General features: G+C 36.2%; 2 protein-coding genes across 6 annotated transcripts in view; both read left to right on the plus strand.

Moving 5' to 3' along the window:
• Positions 1-2,293, plus strand: part of LOC126966094 (papilin-like) — a 62,612-nt gene extending 60,319 nt beyond the window's left edge. Inside the window, exons 35-37 of the mRNA XM_050809969.1 lie at positions 610-688; positions 1,470-1,494; positions 2,277-2,293. Coding sequence (XP_050665926.1) covers positions 610-688; positions 1,470-1,494; positions 2,277-2,293 — 121 coding nt within the window. The remainder of the gene's footprint in view (positions 1-609; positions 689-1,469; positions 1,495-2,276) is intronic.
• LOC126966138 (papilin-like) overlaps positions 1,506-17,046 on the plus strand; it is a 30,252-nt gene continuing 14,711 nt past the window's right edge. For 2 of the 5 annotated variants that reach the window (XM_050810071.1, XM_050810073.1), the window contains exons 1-6: positions 7,984-8,101; positions 11,226-11,399; positions 14,616-14,955; positions 15,550-15,668; positions 16,093-16,281; positions 16,782-16,918. In XM_050810071.1, the coding sequence (XP_050666028.1) occupies positions 11,243-11,399; positions 14,616-14,955; positions 15,550-15,668; positions 16,093-16,281; positions 16,782-16,918 (942 nt within the window). In that variant the 5' untranslated portion in view covers positions 7,984-8,101; positions 11,226-11,242. Of the gene's footprint in view, positions 1,678-2,647; positions 2,819-7,200; positions 7,325-7,968; positions 8,102-10,005; positions 10,184-11,225; positions 11,400-11,992; positions 12,675-14,615; positions 14,956-15,549; positions 15,669-16,092; positions 16,282-16,781; positions 16,919-17,046 lie in introns of those variants that run through there. The other 3 variants (XM_050810074.1, XM_050810076.1, XM_050810077.1) reach the window with 2 other exon arrangements.

Genomic DNA, 17,046 nt, shown 5'->3' on the forward strand with positions numbered 1-17,046 from the left:
GTTAGTGGTGTGATAAGTACAATCTGTCAAAATAGGCAAAGATGTATAACTTTTGTACATAGGTATATTACTTAACGTAGTATTTCCATAAAATGGCCTAAACAAATATTATTAATCATTAATTAGTTTCTTTTGCGAATAATAACCAATTTATCTTTTTAACTTAACTCAATTTCAATTTTGTCTTTTTCCTTGGCCTTTTTTCAATGTCAATTTCCATGTCCTCCTTTAAGACAGTGAATAGTTTATAAACTGTCACATAATTTTTGTGAATTATTTTGTTAAGTCTGGAGTGCCAACTTTCACAAATATTATTTTGTTCTGTGTCTTTTCTGTTAAGGTTCCATTCTGTAATGAAACTTTCATGTTTGAGCCAGTACTTCTTCATGTACGTCAAAAAATCTTTTACTTTGCCAACCGAGGCACTCATATCTGCAATAGTTATAAATATACGCAATATGTTGTATTCAAATCTATATACAAGTCATAAAAGCTAGTTTTACAATAAACTAGACAATATCATGATCATAACTATCAGTTGGCTGTTCTCTCTGCTTTTGATGTCATCAATTGACATTCGAGTAAAAAGTTTATCGATCATCTCTGCAGGTTTGACTCTCGCGAGGACTGTGAGCGGCGTTGCAGATCTCAAGAACCCGAGCCTGTTAGAACTACCACCATATCGCCGGTAATTATATTACGGATTAAACAAACCCTGTTCAATTTAACCCCCAAAAGTTTTTAAAACCGGTTAAAAACTTCTTTAATAAGGTATCAACCTACCACCGGTTAAATTATGAATGTAGTGGTAACATTCAACTATGAGTCCTATTCATATTATTACTATTTTTATGAGTGTTCATGTAAAATGTGTTATTTGTTAGGTGCCTTGATAAATAAATACTGGGTCTCGAAATTTCGAGCAATTATCATTTCCGACGTCACTTGGTAGGCAAAGCCGAATTGAGTTCTGGGTTGTAGATATGCCATCCCAAATTCTAGCGCTCTACAACGCGCAGGTCCGACGACACATGAAGCATTTTCTTTATCTCTGAGCATCCCGGTATCAGCTCGAATTATCTATCTGAACGCGTGAATTGTAAACTACTTCAATTATTGGGTTTCCAGGGGATACTGTAGAATAGAGAAATTTCTTCATTGTATCTTAGCTTAGTTGTGTTTTAGCTGCTTAACCTGATTCCAGCCACCGAATTTATCTTTCGCATGACGCGCCACAAACTTAGATATCATCCCAGCCATCAGGATGTGTGTCGCTGTTTCACAGTACGGTTTTCAGGGACACTACGATATGGGCACCTTCATAAAACACGCGTTACCCTTCCAAAAGTATCCTGTTTCTGTGATTCCTCTGGTGTTATGAGAGAGAAATGTTTACGGTGATGACTAAGCATCAGATGACCTTATATCATCTTCTTACGGATTTCCTTAACGTGTTTTTTCGCTAACAGGTACCAAAGATAATTTACGAAGAATGTCAAATCTCGCCTGAGCTCGAGGAGTGTCAGGGTTCAGCAACTACGGTGTGGTACTTGGATCCCTCACGGCGTGCCTGTGTTCCCCACGACAACGCAGACAACGGCAAACTCTGCAGACTCACAGGAGTCTACTTATCAGAGGAGGAATGCGAGCGGTTTTGTGGAGCTTTCGAGGGCATTGGTAAGTCACCAGATCATAATATATCTATATATTTAAGAGATTTATGACTCTGATCGCATCACGATATATTGGACCACTGAATCTTTAGTAAGAGCATCTTTCGTCGAGCTGTGATCAGCTGAGGACAGATTGTTTTTTTCTGTTTGTCCGTTGGTCGGTTTGTTCGTATGTATGTCCCGGAAAATCACAAAAACTACAGAAGACATTTAATTCAAATTTTTATGAATATTAACAATAAGCCGGGAGATTTTAGAACAACGAACAAATATTTTACCAGTGGGAGGCTCCTTTGCACATGATGCCGGATAGATTATGGGTACCACAACGGCTGGGCAAATGACACTTAACATCTTATGTCTCAAGGTGACGAGCGCAGTTGTAATGCCGCTCAGAATTTTTTGGTTTTCTAAGAATCCTGAGCGGCACTGCATTGTAATGGGCAGGGTGTATCAATTACCGTCAGCTGAACCTCCTGCTTGTCTCGTCCCTTATTGTCATAAAAAAAACGCCATTTAGCGCATTCACATCCAGGGGTGTATTCTCCCAAAGTTGATACTCGAATAATTCTGTGAACATTGTCATAATAATGTTATTATTAGTACGTAGGTTCCTGTAAGATTTGAATGATTGAATGAAAGTTTGATGCATGCAATATACGATCATTTAAATTAATACAGTTTATTCTTTATTACTTTCTATTAAATATTTAATATTATTTAAACATGATTCATATATTGCATGCACTTTACAAGTAATTTGTTATATATATTACAGCCCTTGCAAATTACTCTATTTATTGAAAATAGTGGCCGTTGAGTTTCTTGTAAGTTCTTCTCACGAGCTCTACTTTTTTCGAACTTATGGTAGATTCAGTAACTTAAAAGATATATTTATAGTGACGATTCAAAAGTGCTTAGTTTAAGTCTAATTGAATATAGTTTATTTGACTTTGACTTTGAATTAATTCCAGATGTGTGTCACGCCGCCGTGGACCCCGGCACCTGCGGGGAGTCCATCACCAAGGTGTTCTACAACGTCACCAGCGATCGGTGCGAGTGGTTCACCTACAGCGGTTGTCTGGGCGGCGCCAATCGCTTCTCTTCGATGCAGGAGTGTGAGATTGAATGCAGAGCGCACGCAGGTATACCAAAGCCGCCTTATTTTGTTACTGACTGACCTTACTTATAGTTGAACTTATTGTTATAAATATACCTAGTAGCGACAACATTAAAACACTCATTATCGTGTCCCAAATCAGGCCTATCCTGTGCTATAGGTGCATGACAACGATATACATACTTTCCTCCTTATTCAAAATAGTCTGCTAACTTAAAGCATTGCTAGTTCTCACTCTGTCTTCTTCTATTGACCTAAGTCAGAATGAGAAAAAGCACTCCTTAGCGGCTGTTTAAAGTTAGCGGACCATTATGAATAAGGGGGTTTACCTTCACCCATGCTTTAAATGCTCAGTAAGCTTATTGCCAACATTAAAACACCCAACGTCCTAATAACCATTACATCATCCAAACGAGTGAATGAAATTCAGTACAACATATCATCCGTATTTATAATAACACTCCTTTGGATGATATTTTGGTTACTAATTGTGGCTTTTTTAATGTTAGTAGTAAGCTAACTGTTTCAGAATCATTTAGAGGATTAATATTATGGTTGTAGATAAAGTCTTGTATGAAACTGTTGATAATTATATATTAAAACACTCAAGTGATACAATTACCACATTCGTGTTTTAATACCCCTTATTACACAACAGTTGCATAAATAACTATAAATACATATAAACTCGGAAACGAACAACCGTATTCATCATTATTTGCACCTACCGGCACTCAAACCCGGGACCTCCAGCTTAATAGACAGGGTTACTAACCTTAATATTTTATAATAAACTGTGTATGTGCCCATAAACTTAGTACACTAGCGTAATAGACAAACACTCTCCTCATTACGTCGAGACTAAATTTAAAATGTGCATGTGTGCTTTTAGACCAGCGTCGATAATTTTTGAAACCAAAAAAAATTACAGTAGGATGAAACCCATTGGTAAAGGACGAGAAAAATAAATATTTTAAATCAAATAAATTACAGTGTATTTGGGACATAATAAGGTAAGTTTTCACCAAATTAAGTAGAAAAAAAATATTTTTGAAAAAGATATAAATAAAAATCCAAAAACTTGGTTTTTTTAATTTTTCACCTAAATTTTGAGGTTATGTGAAAAAAGTTTAATTCCAAAATTTATTTATTAATTTTTTTAATAATAATTTATTTCTCTTAAAATCATAGTTTACAGCAGCTAGTGGCCGGAGTCACCTTTTAAGCAAATAATGCCTGTACCAGGTGTCTCCGCTCTTCCAATTCAGCAATGTGTTATATTTAACAAAAGTTTTATTGACATGATGGTGAAATAATAATAAAGTTATGAAATGAATATAAATTTAAAAAGGTTATGAAATGAATATAAATTAACAATTTAATTATTTGGAAAGTTACTTTTGAACACCTTAACAATTACAGCGACAAAGATTTACAATTACGATTTTTAATTCTTATCACTTTTTATTATTATAAACATAAATGATAAATATGTGTAACTATGTGTGAGTGTGTGTGTGCGTGCGATACTGTGTGTTTTTGTGAGTGTTGTGTGCGTGTATATATGTTAAGTGCGTGTGGAATATTTTCTGTCTGATCTATGTAAACATTGGATAAGTTATTTTACTCTGTACATTATTTAAGTTGTTTAAGTAAAATCTCCGTTGCCTCATAGTCGAGAGACTTTAACCACTTCTCTACGATTTTTTTACAATCGTTATATTGTTTTGAGTGGATATGTAGTTTTTTATTTATTTTATTGTAAATTTGAGCTGAGAGACTATTGTATTGTGCGCTAGCAAACTTTGTTTTTGTTCGAGGGACTTTAGTTACGTTAGGTTGCCTCCTACTTTGTTTATTATTTACGAGATATGGTACTTCTTTATGTTTTTTGATTAAAACATATTTCAGAAACAGTTTCCTCACAGAGAGTAAACCGCACTCAAGGTAAAGTTGTTCTGTAGAATATCTGTAACGTTTGAAATACATGGCCTTAATCAATGCTCGTTGCGAGCGCTCAATGTCTAAAAACTTTATTTTTGCAGCACCTCCCCACACTGGAATGCAGTAGGTTAGGATGGATTCAACTAGTGCAGTATATATTCTCTTTAGCAGAGTGTTAGAGGAATCACTATCGTTCTCAGATTTGTCATTCTTTGGGACCACGTACCTCAGCGAGCGAAAAACCCATATTAATTTTCTGACTCTTTCAGCCAGTTGCTCAAGGTGAGGGTACCAGGAGAGCCTCTGATCAAGTATGACTCCTAGATATTTGAAATTATCTACTTTATTGATTTGGGGACAGTTACAGTTATTATGTTTGCTAAGTTTACAGTTATGAACTTTCAGATTAAAGTTGCCATCGGGCTGATTATTATTATAAATACTGAAGCATATATAATTTGTTTTAGAAGTATTTAATGATAGTAAATTAGACTTCAGCCAAGCAGATATTTGAGCCATTCCTTTTTCAGCGCTATTTTTACATCTGCCCAGGTACTTCCAGAAAAGACAACGGCTGTATCATCAGCGTACGAAAAAATTTTAGCATTATCGATTGTAAGATTGCACAGTTCGTTTATAGATCACAAAGTTGTAGATCTCTTTATTACCTACAACTTTGTCGATTAACATTTTGCCATAGGACTTGTAGTTTTGCCGGAAATCGAGATAAACCGTTTTTTACCCTAAAACACCCCTCACTTTTCCACTTCCCGACCTCAGATCGTCCGTTATTTATTTTTCCCTTAATTTTTGTTATATTATCGTCCTTTTCCAATGGGTTTCATCCTACTATTATTTTGTTTCACTTTTTATCATTTTCAAAGGCTTCGGCACTGGTCTATTGTTTTATAGATGTGTTAGTGAGTTAGTGAAGCCTGTAGTATTTTGCTTTTGGTGAATCCCTATGACAAATATTAATAAACGGCGTCATATTGACGTATTCAGTATATTTATTTTCTAACACGTATTTTTTTTTATCTTTAGAAAATTTTGACAGGAGAATAATGGACACTAAATGTTTCGAAATGGTTTCATGATCTATTCATCTATTCCGTCTCTTTCTAGGTTTTTATGTAAGGATAGTTATCTCACTTTCACACAAGGTTGGTCCATTGCGATAGTTTTTTTTTTATGGAATAGGAGGACAAATGAGCGTACGGGTCACCTGTTGTTAAGTGATCACCGCCGCCCACATTCTCTTCCAACACCAGAGGAATCACAGCAGCGTTGCCGGCCTTTAAGGAAGGTGTACGCGCTTTTTTTGAAGGTACCCATGTCGTGTCGACCCGGAAACAAATGTAAGTTAATGGTATGTACATACAAATATTATGTGTATACGAACTCAACCATATACATAACACACTAAGTGATACTCTCTTGTGTAAAGACAAATAATCTTTATATAAGTAGGTAGGTATATAAAAACAATTTTGATGCGTATGTCAGGTTACTACACTATACCAAGTAGTTTGTTATTTTTCGTGATATCCCTCTCTTCTGGAAGTTCTGGAGTAATTATACAAATTTAATTTGTGCGATAATTCATGATCGATGCAGGACTCGAAACTGTGACTCTCGGGTTCCGTCCGGGCGCTCTGTCTGAAGTTAAGTTAGGACTGACAGAAACACACTGTTACAATGAGTGCAGTACAGCAAGAAAAGCAAAAAAGTATATTTTAATTGCCTATCTGCGGCTGAATAGCTTGCCTAGCTGCGATAGCAGGACGTAGTTAAGCACAAAGGACTCAAACCACACAAAGGAATTTTGTTTCAAATTCAAATATTTTTATTCAAAATAGGATGTGAAATCACTTATTGAAAGTCAAAAAATTACCACCCATTCCAAAATGAATGCCTCAGGCCTGAGAGGAATGGGCGCAACAAACTCAGCGGGCTTTTATTTTTCCCATCAAACATATGTTTTACAATTAAAGTAACATTAACAAAGTAACATTGTACAATTAAACTTATTATTTAATAGCCTGAGGGCGGTCGCTCTATTCCCAATCTGTGGTATCATTAAGAAAGTCATTTATGTTAAATTAACCTTTACCACACAAACGTTTTTTAACAATTCTTTTGAATAACGTAATTCTTTTGTTTTGGACATTTTCTGGGATCCTGTTGTAAAAGCATATACATCGCCCCACAAAAGACTTGCACTTTTGAGTTATACGCATTTGAAGTTTCAGGTCTAAATAATCTTCCATATAAATTTCCTATATAAATATGCAAAAAAAAACAGTTTCCGTGTACATTTTAAAAATAGGGGTTTAACTACATGACAGACACGACCTTCAGGAGTGCGATGGCATACATAACTCTATTTTGACCAGAGTGTGGTTTGAGTACTTAACTACGTTCAATACAGAAAATAAATTTGACTTCGTTACTTTGTTTCAGATCCTTGTCGGCAGGAGCCAGAACCTGGCAATTGTTTGGAGAGCTACGACTCCTGGTACTTTAACGCAAGAACTAAAGAGTGCGAAGAGTTTACCTACACCGGCTGTCATGGGAATGATAATAGGTGCAGCCATTATAATATAAATGAATTTCTTAATTATACCACGGACTGGGAATGGAGCAAACATCCTCAGGAGAAATAGCCTAAATAACCGAATCAAAATATTTTAGTTATATTGAAAGATCACTTAATTCAGCTAGCCGGAGATCACCGAACTAGCTCTTATAATAATTAGCTCAGTTTAATCACGCATTAATAATTTATAATGGAAACAGATTACTTATACAGCGCCATCTTTTCGTAAATGAAAACATTACTTCATCATTACAGAATTATTTGTATACGCGTACGTTCCATGATATCATTTCATAATTGCCTTAAGAGTTTGATAAAATGCTCCTAGATGGCGTGAAATACAAATTCACCGCCGCGGAAATGATGCCTGATACACTTAAGAATAGTTTTAATTTAATGTAATCATACTATTGTATATATATAGTTATAAGATTTGTTTCATTTAAGGATGATTAAAGAGGAAAGATTCAAGAAGCGTGTACAGTAATAATAACCTAAGTATGTATAATAAGATCGATGGCTTGTCGTTTACGTGGTGATCTAATATCTGGTAATAATAACCGACCATCACGTTGAGCTTGTCTGCAAAAAAGTAAGTCCACAGCTTTTCATGTTTAATTGTTTAATTTCAGATTTGCTACAAAAGATGAATGCGAGATTCAGTGTTCTGCCAGTGCGGTTACAACTAGAAGGCCTGTCCCAACAACCAGAGCTCCTGTTGTAGACACAACTCTTTCTACTGCATATGTCCCAGATAGCCGGAGGGTAAGAAGAATCATTTCAATAGTTTTGAAATTGTACTTTAGGCGCGTTAGGCACTGACCTGTATAAATACCACTGGACAGGCTGTTAAATATGATTGACAGCAAATTTTTTGTGCCTATTTCAAACGCTACTCGCGAGCGTCCAGAGAACAAATTTTGACGTATATTACAAATTGCTGTGAGAGAAGCTTATAGTACTCTGAAGTATTAATGCATTTTGAATTAATTTCCGTCGTTTTTCATGGTATTTATACTTCACTAATAAAGTACACAATTTTAATGTAAATAATTTTCGTATCGATGTTTGTTGCTGAGGTTGTCATCACTAGTTTTAGTAACGCAGACTCTCGCTATATGCCCAACGGCGTCAAGATGGCGAATTACAAACAGGCACAAAAAAACTTTGACAGCCGCCAGTCCAGCGGTAAATACTAGAGGTCAGTGCGCGTTAGGGAAATAATATTATCAGGATGATTTTTAAGATGCGCGCGCACATCGTCACGCAAATTCGACACCGTGACGTTAGCTTGTCAAATAGACCATTTGTACCATACTTCAGCTACCAAGGCTTTTGTAACTCATATGTCGACTGAACAACAACGACGAATTATAATATATAATTTCAATTTATATACAAATTATAAAATAAAAATAATTTTATGATTTTAACTAAGTGTTATTTTTAACTAAATTATACGGTATAATAATATTTTCATTGGTTGTATTAAATACCTTCTTTATTACAAGCTATTTAAATTATAAATTTTATTGTAAAAAATTAAAAAAATGTAGTTTTTGATGTTTTTTTTTTTAATTTATGATGTGATGTAATGTTAAATAATCTCTAATAACCGCAATTCATGTACGAATTTTATTTTATTTATTACATGATGTGAACACGCAATCCTGAAAAGCATCATAAAAGCACCATGGTTCATAACCAACCATGAGGTCGAAAAGTACGCAAAGATTCCTCTTTTTTATGGAAAAGGAGGACAAACGATCGTACGGGCACCGCTCCCATTCTCTTGCAACACCAGAGGAATCACAGGAGCATTGCCGGCCTGTAAGAAATGTGTACCCATGTCGTATCGTCCCGGAAACACCGCACAAGGAAGTTGATTCCACCGTTCTGTAGTACGTGGAAGAAAGTTCCTTGAAAACCGCACTGTGGAGGACCGCCACACATCCAGAAGGCGGAGATGATATCCTAACTAATGACGTATCGTGCGAAGGTGGAATTCGGCGGCAGAAATCACGTGAAAAAGCTCTTCGGAACACTACCCGTGATAAAAGTAAATGATGTCTCTACGCAATTGATAAAAGTAAATGATGTCTCTACGCAACGCCAAGTAATCCAGCCGTTCACAGAGCAGTGGGTCCCCGACAATTCCTGCTGCTTTACATTACACGCGGTCAAATGGATCGAACTGATACTGGGGTGCGCCAGACCAGAGATGACAACAATACTCCATATGTGGCCGGACCGGCGCACCTGCGCTTTGTACAATGTACAATTCCTCTCGTCAAAAGAGAAATCGCGGCAACTCGAGAAAAATATAAATCTCGTTTAGAAGTCCACCCAAAGAAGCTTTGAGACGAGGAGCTCATGATCCTCATTCCAAAGGCATAAAAGGTATAAAGGCAAAACCAGCTAAAACGACTTAAAAGATCCCAAATTTTTGACCTAGACAAATAGTAATAGAAAATGGAAAAACAGGTCCCAGAAAGGATTTTGGGATCTCTTTGTCCCTTTTTTTTTCTCACATTGACTCTCGCATTTTCCTCACAGGAAATAGGGCCTCTGCAGATCTCCCTTCCATTCTCCTGCTTATAGTATAAGCTATCGATAGCAGATTACATTATAACAAAAAAAAAATATTACAAAATTAAATACGTTCATAGGATTCTGAGTGCCAAACACCATCATCTCTCGAAGCGTGCGGTGTAAACGTCACAGCATTCTACTACGACTCCAGCGTTCAGCGGTGTGTGGAGGGAATCATTGGCAACTGTCCTAATATTAACGCGTATAACACTGAAGAGGAGTGTGAGAGACAGTGTGGAGCATTCAGAGGACTGGGTAAGGAACGAAATGTTGTTTCCAAGTTTGAGCTGACTATGATACTTTAAGAATTTATAAGAATCCCTATTTATATTTTCAAATCAAATCAAATCATCTTTATTTGCAAGATAAGAAATAATCCCCATTTTAGTTATAGTGTCCCCATTTTATATTTTAGAATCCCTATTTCTTTATAAGAATCCCCATTTTAGTTTTAGAGTCCCCATTTTATATTTTAGAATCCCTATTTCTTTATAAGAACCCCCATTTTAGTTTTAGAGTCCCCATTTTATATTTTAGAATCCCTATTTCTTTACAAGAATCCCCATTTTAATTTTAGGGTCCCCATTTTATATTTTAGAATCCCTATTTCTTTATAAGAATCCCCATTTTATATTTTAGAATCCCTATTTCATTACAAGAATCCCCATTTTAGTTTTAGAGTCCCCATTTTATATTTTAGAATCCCTATTTCCTTACAAGAATCCCCATTTTAGTTTTAGAGTCCCCATTTTATATTTTAGAATCCCTATTTCTTTATAAGAATCCCAATTTTAGTTTTAGAGTCCCCATTTTATATTTTAGAATCCCTATTTCTTTATAAGAATCCCCATTTTAGTTTTAGAGTCCCCATTTTATTTTTAGACACTCCATTTTATTTAATGCTACTCGCTAATCGAACTTGCATTTCAATATGTCTGGAGCAGCCTGTCAATGCGTATTATTTTACGTGTATTAATAGATTGCTTATAAATAATGATGATATGAGAGAATGTATAAGAATTCTATTGAAACAACTATAAGACCATGCAAAATAAACTATCTTATAAACAAAATGATGGTCAGAACTTATTCAGGGCGTGGTGTGCCGTACGCCACTTTCGATATTGGTGTATATGAAAGAGCTAGTACCCAAGGGCACTTCATGTGTTCATTTAAAATCGCCAATTTAGCACCACGCTGCATAATCCTAGTAGTGAGGAAAATGGACAATTTTTTCATTTATATACGCTAATTATTTTTGTCTGAGATTTATTTTGGTTTTGTTTACGACATCTAGATGTTTGCAGCCATGAGATGGACCCAGGCCCCTGCCTCTACATTATCCCCAAGTTCTACTGGGATATCATATCTCGCCGCTGCCTACCTTTCACGTACGGAGGCTGTAAAGGTGGACCCAATCGCTTCTCCACTGAATCTGAATGTGAAGAAGTTTGTGGTTTTAATAATCCCAGTAAGTTTTTATTTACATAAACAAAGTAATCCTCACTCACTTTCTTTTTTCAAAACTTTCATTTTTGCGTAACATATTTAGAACGAATTTTTTGGCATTGAGAAAAGATAAATTATTATTAAATTAAGTAATAGTATGGTTCGCTGCATACTCAAATTTACACTTATACATATCATAAATCAAATCACATCAAAATTTACTATTAATTTAGACCAAGAAGTGGCACTATCATCTCAAAAGTAAATGCATAAGCAAAGTAATATGTTTCCATAAAAGCATCAACGAATATATTTGGTACATAAATGTATTTCCGAAATTTAATAGATCTACTATTATAAAAATAACGTTGTATATATAAAAATACCTAGTAGATTAGCATAAACTTGGTACTTTCATAAGCCTCCGCATAGTAGCATTGAAATTAATTTTATTTTACTGTAACAATGATGCTTACGTAAGAATACAAAAACTACATTCAATCCAGCTAAAATATTGTAAGTTAGATTTTGTAGCACGATCAAGGAGTTAGATCCAACTCCACGCTACAATCTACACCCACCCAGTTAATGTAACAAATTTGGTGACGGGGGTAGAAATGGAGTGCCTGCTTCCTGTGTCGATCGGCGAAGAGTGCGCTTCCGGCACTGGATCTAGGCGTTGGCACTACAGCGAGAGTCACGGCGAGTGCCTGCCCTTCGTGTTCTTGGGCTGCGGGGGCAATGACAACAACTTCCACTCGTACCAGGAGTGTAGCGGGCGCTGCAAGTTGCCGGCGCCACTCGGTATTACATTGCTGAGCCAACTGACAGCTTTTGTGTTCTACATGGCATAGGCAGCGCTGGTCTATTGATTTAGTAACGAGGAAATATTAGTGACCAATCTGAAAAAAGAGATTGTATGAAACGTGTAGTCCTTGAGAGATTGACAGATGACGGCTTTAATCATGAAAAAATGGAGATAACCGAAGTCCACTTCGGTTTAGGCGACTGTTACTGTACTTTAAAACTTAGCAGGATTATACTTCGTCGCCATAATATTGTAATTTACTATTTCAAACTTATGTCAAATAACTGCACGTTTCACACTAAAATAAACTTTAAACGTTTTTATTTAGGCAGTCCCGCCGCTTATTACGTAGTATTTACATCCTTTTAGTGGCCATTTTTTAATACAAATGGACACTATGCTCCTCGGTTTTTAACCCTAGATAAAAATTATTTCAAATAAGATCAATAATATGTGCTATCATTTTATGTGACTCTCTATTTTGCTTTTTTTTTGATATTTTTCTTTTTGTTAGTTCTTGAGTACTCCAAAAAAAGCTCCAATCAAAAACGCAAATACAAATCCGAAAAAAAAATGAACAGAATGACACAGAATATTTACTTCCCATTTAGTTTCCGAAATTTCTTTTCGATTCTTTAATTTTTCGGCGAGGAAATGGCCGAGAACGGAACCCTGATCTGTGAGGTTTTTACTCACGATTTTTAGTCGGAGCTGCAGATGTCCTTTTGGCACTGATGATTCTCTAAATAAATAAAATGAAATTTAATACATCTGTTATTTTATAGACATAGATGGATTCACTTCAATTTTGTATTCTCGGTATAATTTTACTATCTGGTAGGTACATGTAGATAAATTTTTTTATTGGACCGAAATTTAATCAGACACTGTACATAATGTGAAAAGATGACCAAAAATCTTTACACATAAAAAACAGTTATGAAGTGTGAGCAGAGTAGTAAAGTTTGTCCCGTACAAACATCTAATCTTTAGGCACTTTCTATGACCGGCGCTCCCACGAAACGCCATTCGGATTACTTAATTGGCCAGCATTAGTGTGTGTGCGTAAAATAGCACTGTTGTAAAATTTTGTCCATGTTATGTTTGAGGAATGTAGAGCTGACAGTACGATGATAAGCTTGCGCTATCGATCGCACCGCTCGCACGCTTTGCTTGGTCTTCTCTTTCACACTAAGGGCTTACCCACACTGCATGAGCCAACTTGCGGCACGACGCGACTTTATTATGGTACCGAGAAATAATGAAAACGAACGTATAAAAATACGCCTGGTTTGATTAAAAACTTGATGGATGACACCATAAATTATATGTTGTAATAAATTAATTCGTAATATGTAAGTATCTATCCCTATGTGGTAATACAAAGCACAAATTGTTGCAATTTTAATTATTTTGGTTAAGTAGATTCATGTTGTTAATTTCAAAAATCGTGTACAAATTTGAGGAATATTTGTCATCAATAAGAAATTATTGGTTTACATATAATGCCAATGACTAAAATATCGAGTTGTTGTATTACAAATACTATACCGATACAGTGCGAGTAGAAACTACTAAAACGACTCTCTATATCTTGGAATAATCGTTCATTTATTTTATTACTATTTTTACGTTATATTTATTTTATTACTATTTATATTATTATTTTTACGTTACATTTATATTTATTTAATATACATATATATTTGTTTGATTTGGTAAATCGTATTTTTTGGAAATTATATTTAGTTATGACATTCATACTGATGACATATGAACAATATTTTTGGTTATTTAAATAAAAAATTAAGAGTACATTTAGGTTAACATTTTATTAGTAATAAGTATTTAGCTTGATGTCAGAAAGAGCCATATTTTTCAATTTATGTATCGATACTGTGTTATTGATTTGACTTTTATCTTTGTTCCGAAACACCTCCAATACAATAAAAATATTTGCACAAAGTTGGTTTCATTACTAAGGCAGTGTAGAAAATATACTTATACTAGGGCTCCCAATAATAGTTTCCATAAAATAAGGAACTTGAAAAAGAAAAGGGAAAAAATAATTGGACTGGAGACATCTTGACTCAAACCGTGGATCGCCAGCGAAATTTACCTTTGTATTCTAATATTTTTATTAAAACACGGATAAAACTAAATTTTTTAAAATTGAAATCTTGCTAGATAGATTTATCGCCCCTGAAGCCCCCTGTATACTAAACTTCATTAAAATCGTTGGAGCCGTTTCGAGATTCAAATAATGTATACAAGAATTGCTCGTTTAAAGGTAATAAGATAAGCTATAACTGCACTTTGTAAATTAATTGTTGGCATTTTTTTCTAAATTTGAATCTGTTAGTGTTGTTATGTCTGTGGTTAAAAAAACTTGCACACTTATTAATGATGACGTACTTGATTACGTAACAGATACCAATGAAGTGGCGCCAGATGATGTAGACGATTGTTCCGAGTACGTGGAGGAGTGCGCGACGATCGCGTGCGAGAACGGCGTCCAGCGCACGCGCACCCTGGGCGGCTGTGAGCAGTGCAGCTGTGTGGAGGTGGACCAGGACTGCAGCACGTACCAGGAGGAGTGCGCGGCGCTGCACTGCGAGTACAGCGTGCAGCGGACACGCACGCCGAGCGGCTGCGAACGCTGCACCTGCGTGCAAGTAGAAGTAGACTGCGCGACGCTACAGAAAGAGTGTGACACTACCAAGTGCCAGTACGGCATCTCCAAGTACGTCAGCGAAGACGGCTGCACCAGGTGAGATTGCCACAGAGTGTCTTCACGGAAGTTTGGACTTCTAACCATGCGTCTTCTAAGTACGGAAAATAATTGTTATCTTTAGTCCCATTATTCGCCTTTTGTTTTTGCAAGAGTTCGTTGAGTCACAGTCATACACAAAAGCGATCATGGCTGATGCGATCTGACTTATTTATCAGAATATAATAGATAGGTCGTCAATTAATTGAGTAGCTGTACAGGGTCTATCTGGTTCTAACGTGAAAGAAAATATGAATGAATGTAATGTTTTCTGAGAGCATTCCACTACTAATATCATTCCAGAATGCTAACGGGCTTCATATAAAATAGAAAATATCAATATGAATTATCGGCTTTTTTTGTATCAAGCCTAACTGACTCGAATCCTTGCTTATTTTCTGGAGAGGCTGTAGAACCTATTTCTCCTCAAGGCAAAAAGCATACAAATTTACACAGCTCAGGAATTATTACCTGGGCTAATTTTTGGACTCTGTGTAAAACCATTTTACTAAAATCATAATGGTTGAAGCTTTTGAGTTTAAAAATAGTAAATTTGATGTTATTTGATAACAATATGATATATATTGTAAACAGGTGTACCTGCTTGAAGCACCCTTGCGCTAACAAGAACTGTGCACCCGGGAAACGTGTAGCCACAAGGTACAAGGTATCGGTGACAGATGAGATGCAGTACACGGCTGACTGTAGAACCGGTAAGTTTATTACCCCATTATTGTTTTATATGATGGTGATAATATATGGCCACCGCTGCTCGTCTTCACTTGCAATACAAAAAGGTCATGAATTCATAACCAGCCAATATAATTTGGATATATTCCCAAAAAAGAACAATATTGTGAAATGAATTGGAGCACGGCAATCTTCTTCACTTCAAGCCACATTCTAGCGCTCCACAAAGTGCAGGTCCGGCCACGTACGGAAGATAGCTGTCGTCTCTAGTATGGCGCACCCCTGTAGCAGCTCGAACCATTTGAGCTGCTCAAATTGTTGATCCAGATTGGTCTATGAACAGCTACTTGCTTTGAGTAAAGTTTGCAGAAAAACACGAAGCACACGATTTAGATGACGACCTCCACTTCTTGAATTGAAAATATGTGTTTCTAACTTTAATTTCAGTGAACAAGCCAGGCGAATGTCCACCCCTGAATCTACTGCGAGCTTTAACGGAGAGAAACTGTCGACGCGAGTGCAATGACGATGCGGACTGTCTCGGTGTCGGAAAATGTTGCGTGCGAGGCTGTAGTCAGCTCTGTATGGAGCCAACTCCTGCTACAACATCAGCACCCACAAACATTTACAATCCAGGTACTCTCGATATGAGTGAAGTGATATCATCCCCACATTTTCATATAAAAAAGGACGTTCAGCTGATGGTAATTGATATGCCCTGCCCATTACAATGCAGTACCACTCCAAATTTAAAAAGAAACCTCAAAAATTGTGTGCGGCACTAAAATTGCGCTCGTCCCCCTTGAGACGTTAAGATGTTAAGTCTCATTTGTCCAGCAAATTTACTAGCTACGGTGAACTTTAGACCGAAACACAATAATGTTTACACATTACTGCTTCACGGCAGAAATAGGTGCCGTTATGGTACCCATAATCTAGCCGTCATCCTGTGCATAGGAGCCCCCTACTGTTAAACTTTCGATCCGAAATAAGTAATAAGTCTACTACCGCTACTTCTTAAAGGGTTGAGCTAATGAGAAGAAGTAGCAAAAAACTCAAATTATATAGTTGAGCTAATGAGAAGAAGTAGCAAGAAACTCAAACTATATATTTTTGTTAACGTTGCGTGTTTGCAGGTGTACCGCAAGCTCCTCAACCTAGTGAGGAAAGAGAACCGGAAGTACGCGCAAGTGAAGGAGGAGTTGCGACCCTCAGATGTCTATTCCACGGGAACCCTCCGCCTTTGATCACCTGGCGACGAAACGAAATAACGGTTAGTATTTAAACTTATAGTTTTTTGTCCATAGCTTTAAATCTATACGATTCAAAGATATTTGCATAATAATAATGATAATGTTTTTTGCCTTTTGTTGTATCTTTTTTTTTGAATCTGAGCCTCTG

Source organism: Leptidea sinapis, chromosome 9, assembly GCF_905404315.1.
Source record: "Leptidea sinapis chromosome 9, ilLepSina1.1, whole genome shotgun sequence".
In the NCBI taxonomy this organism is placed as follows: Eukaryota; Metazoa; Arthropoda; class Insecta; order Lepidoptera; family Pieridae; genus Leptidea; species Leptidea sinapis.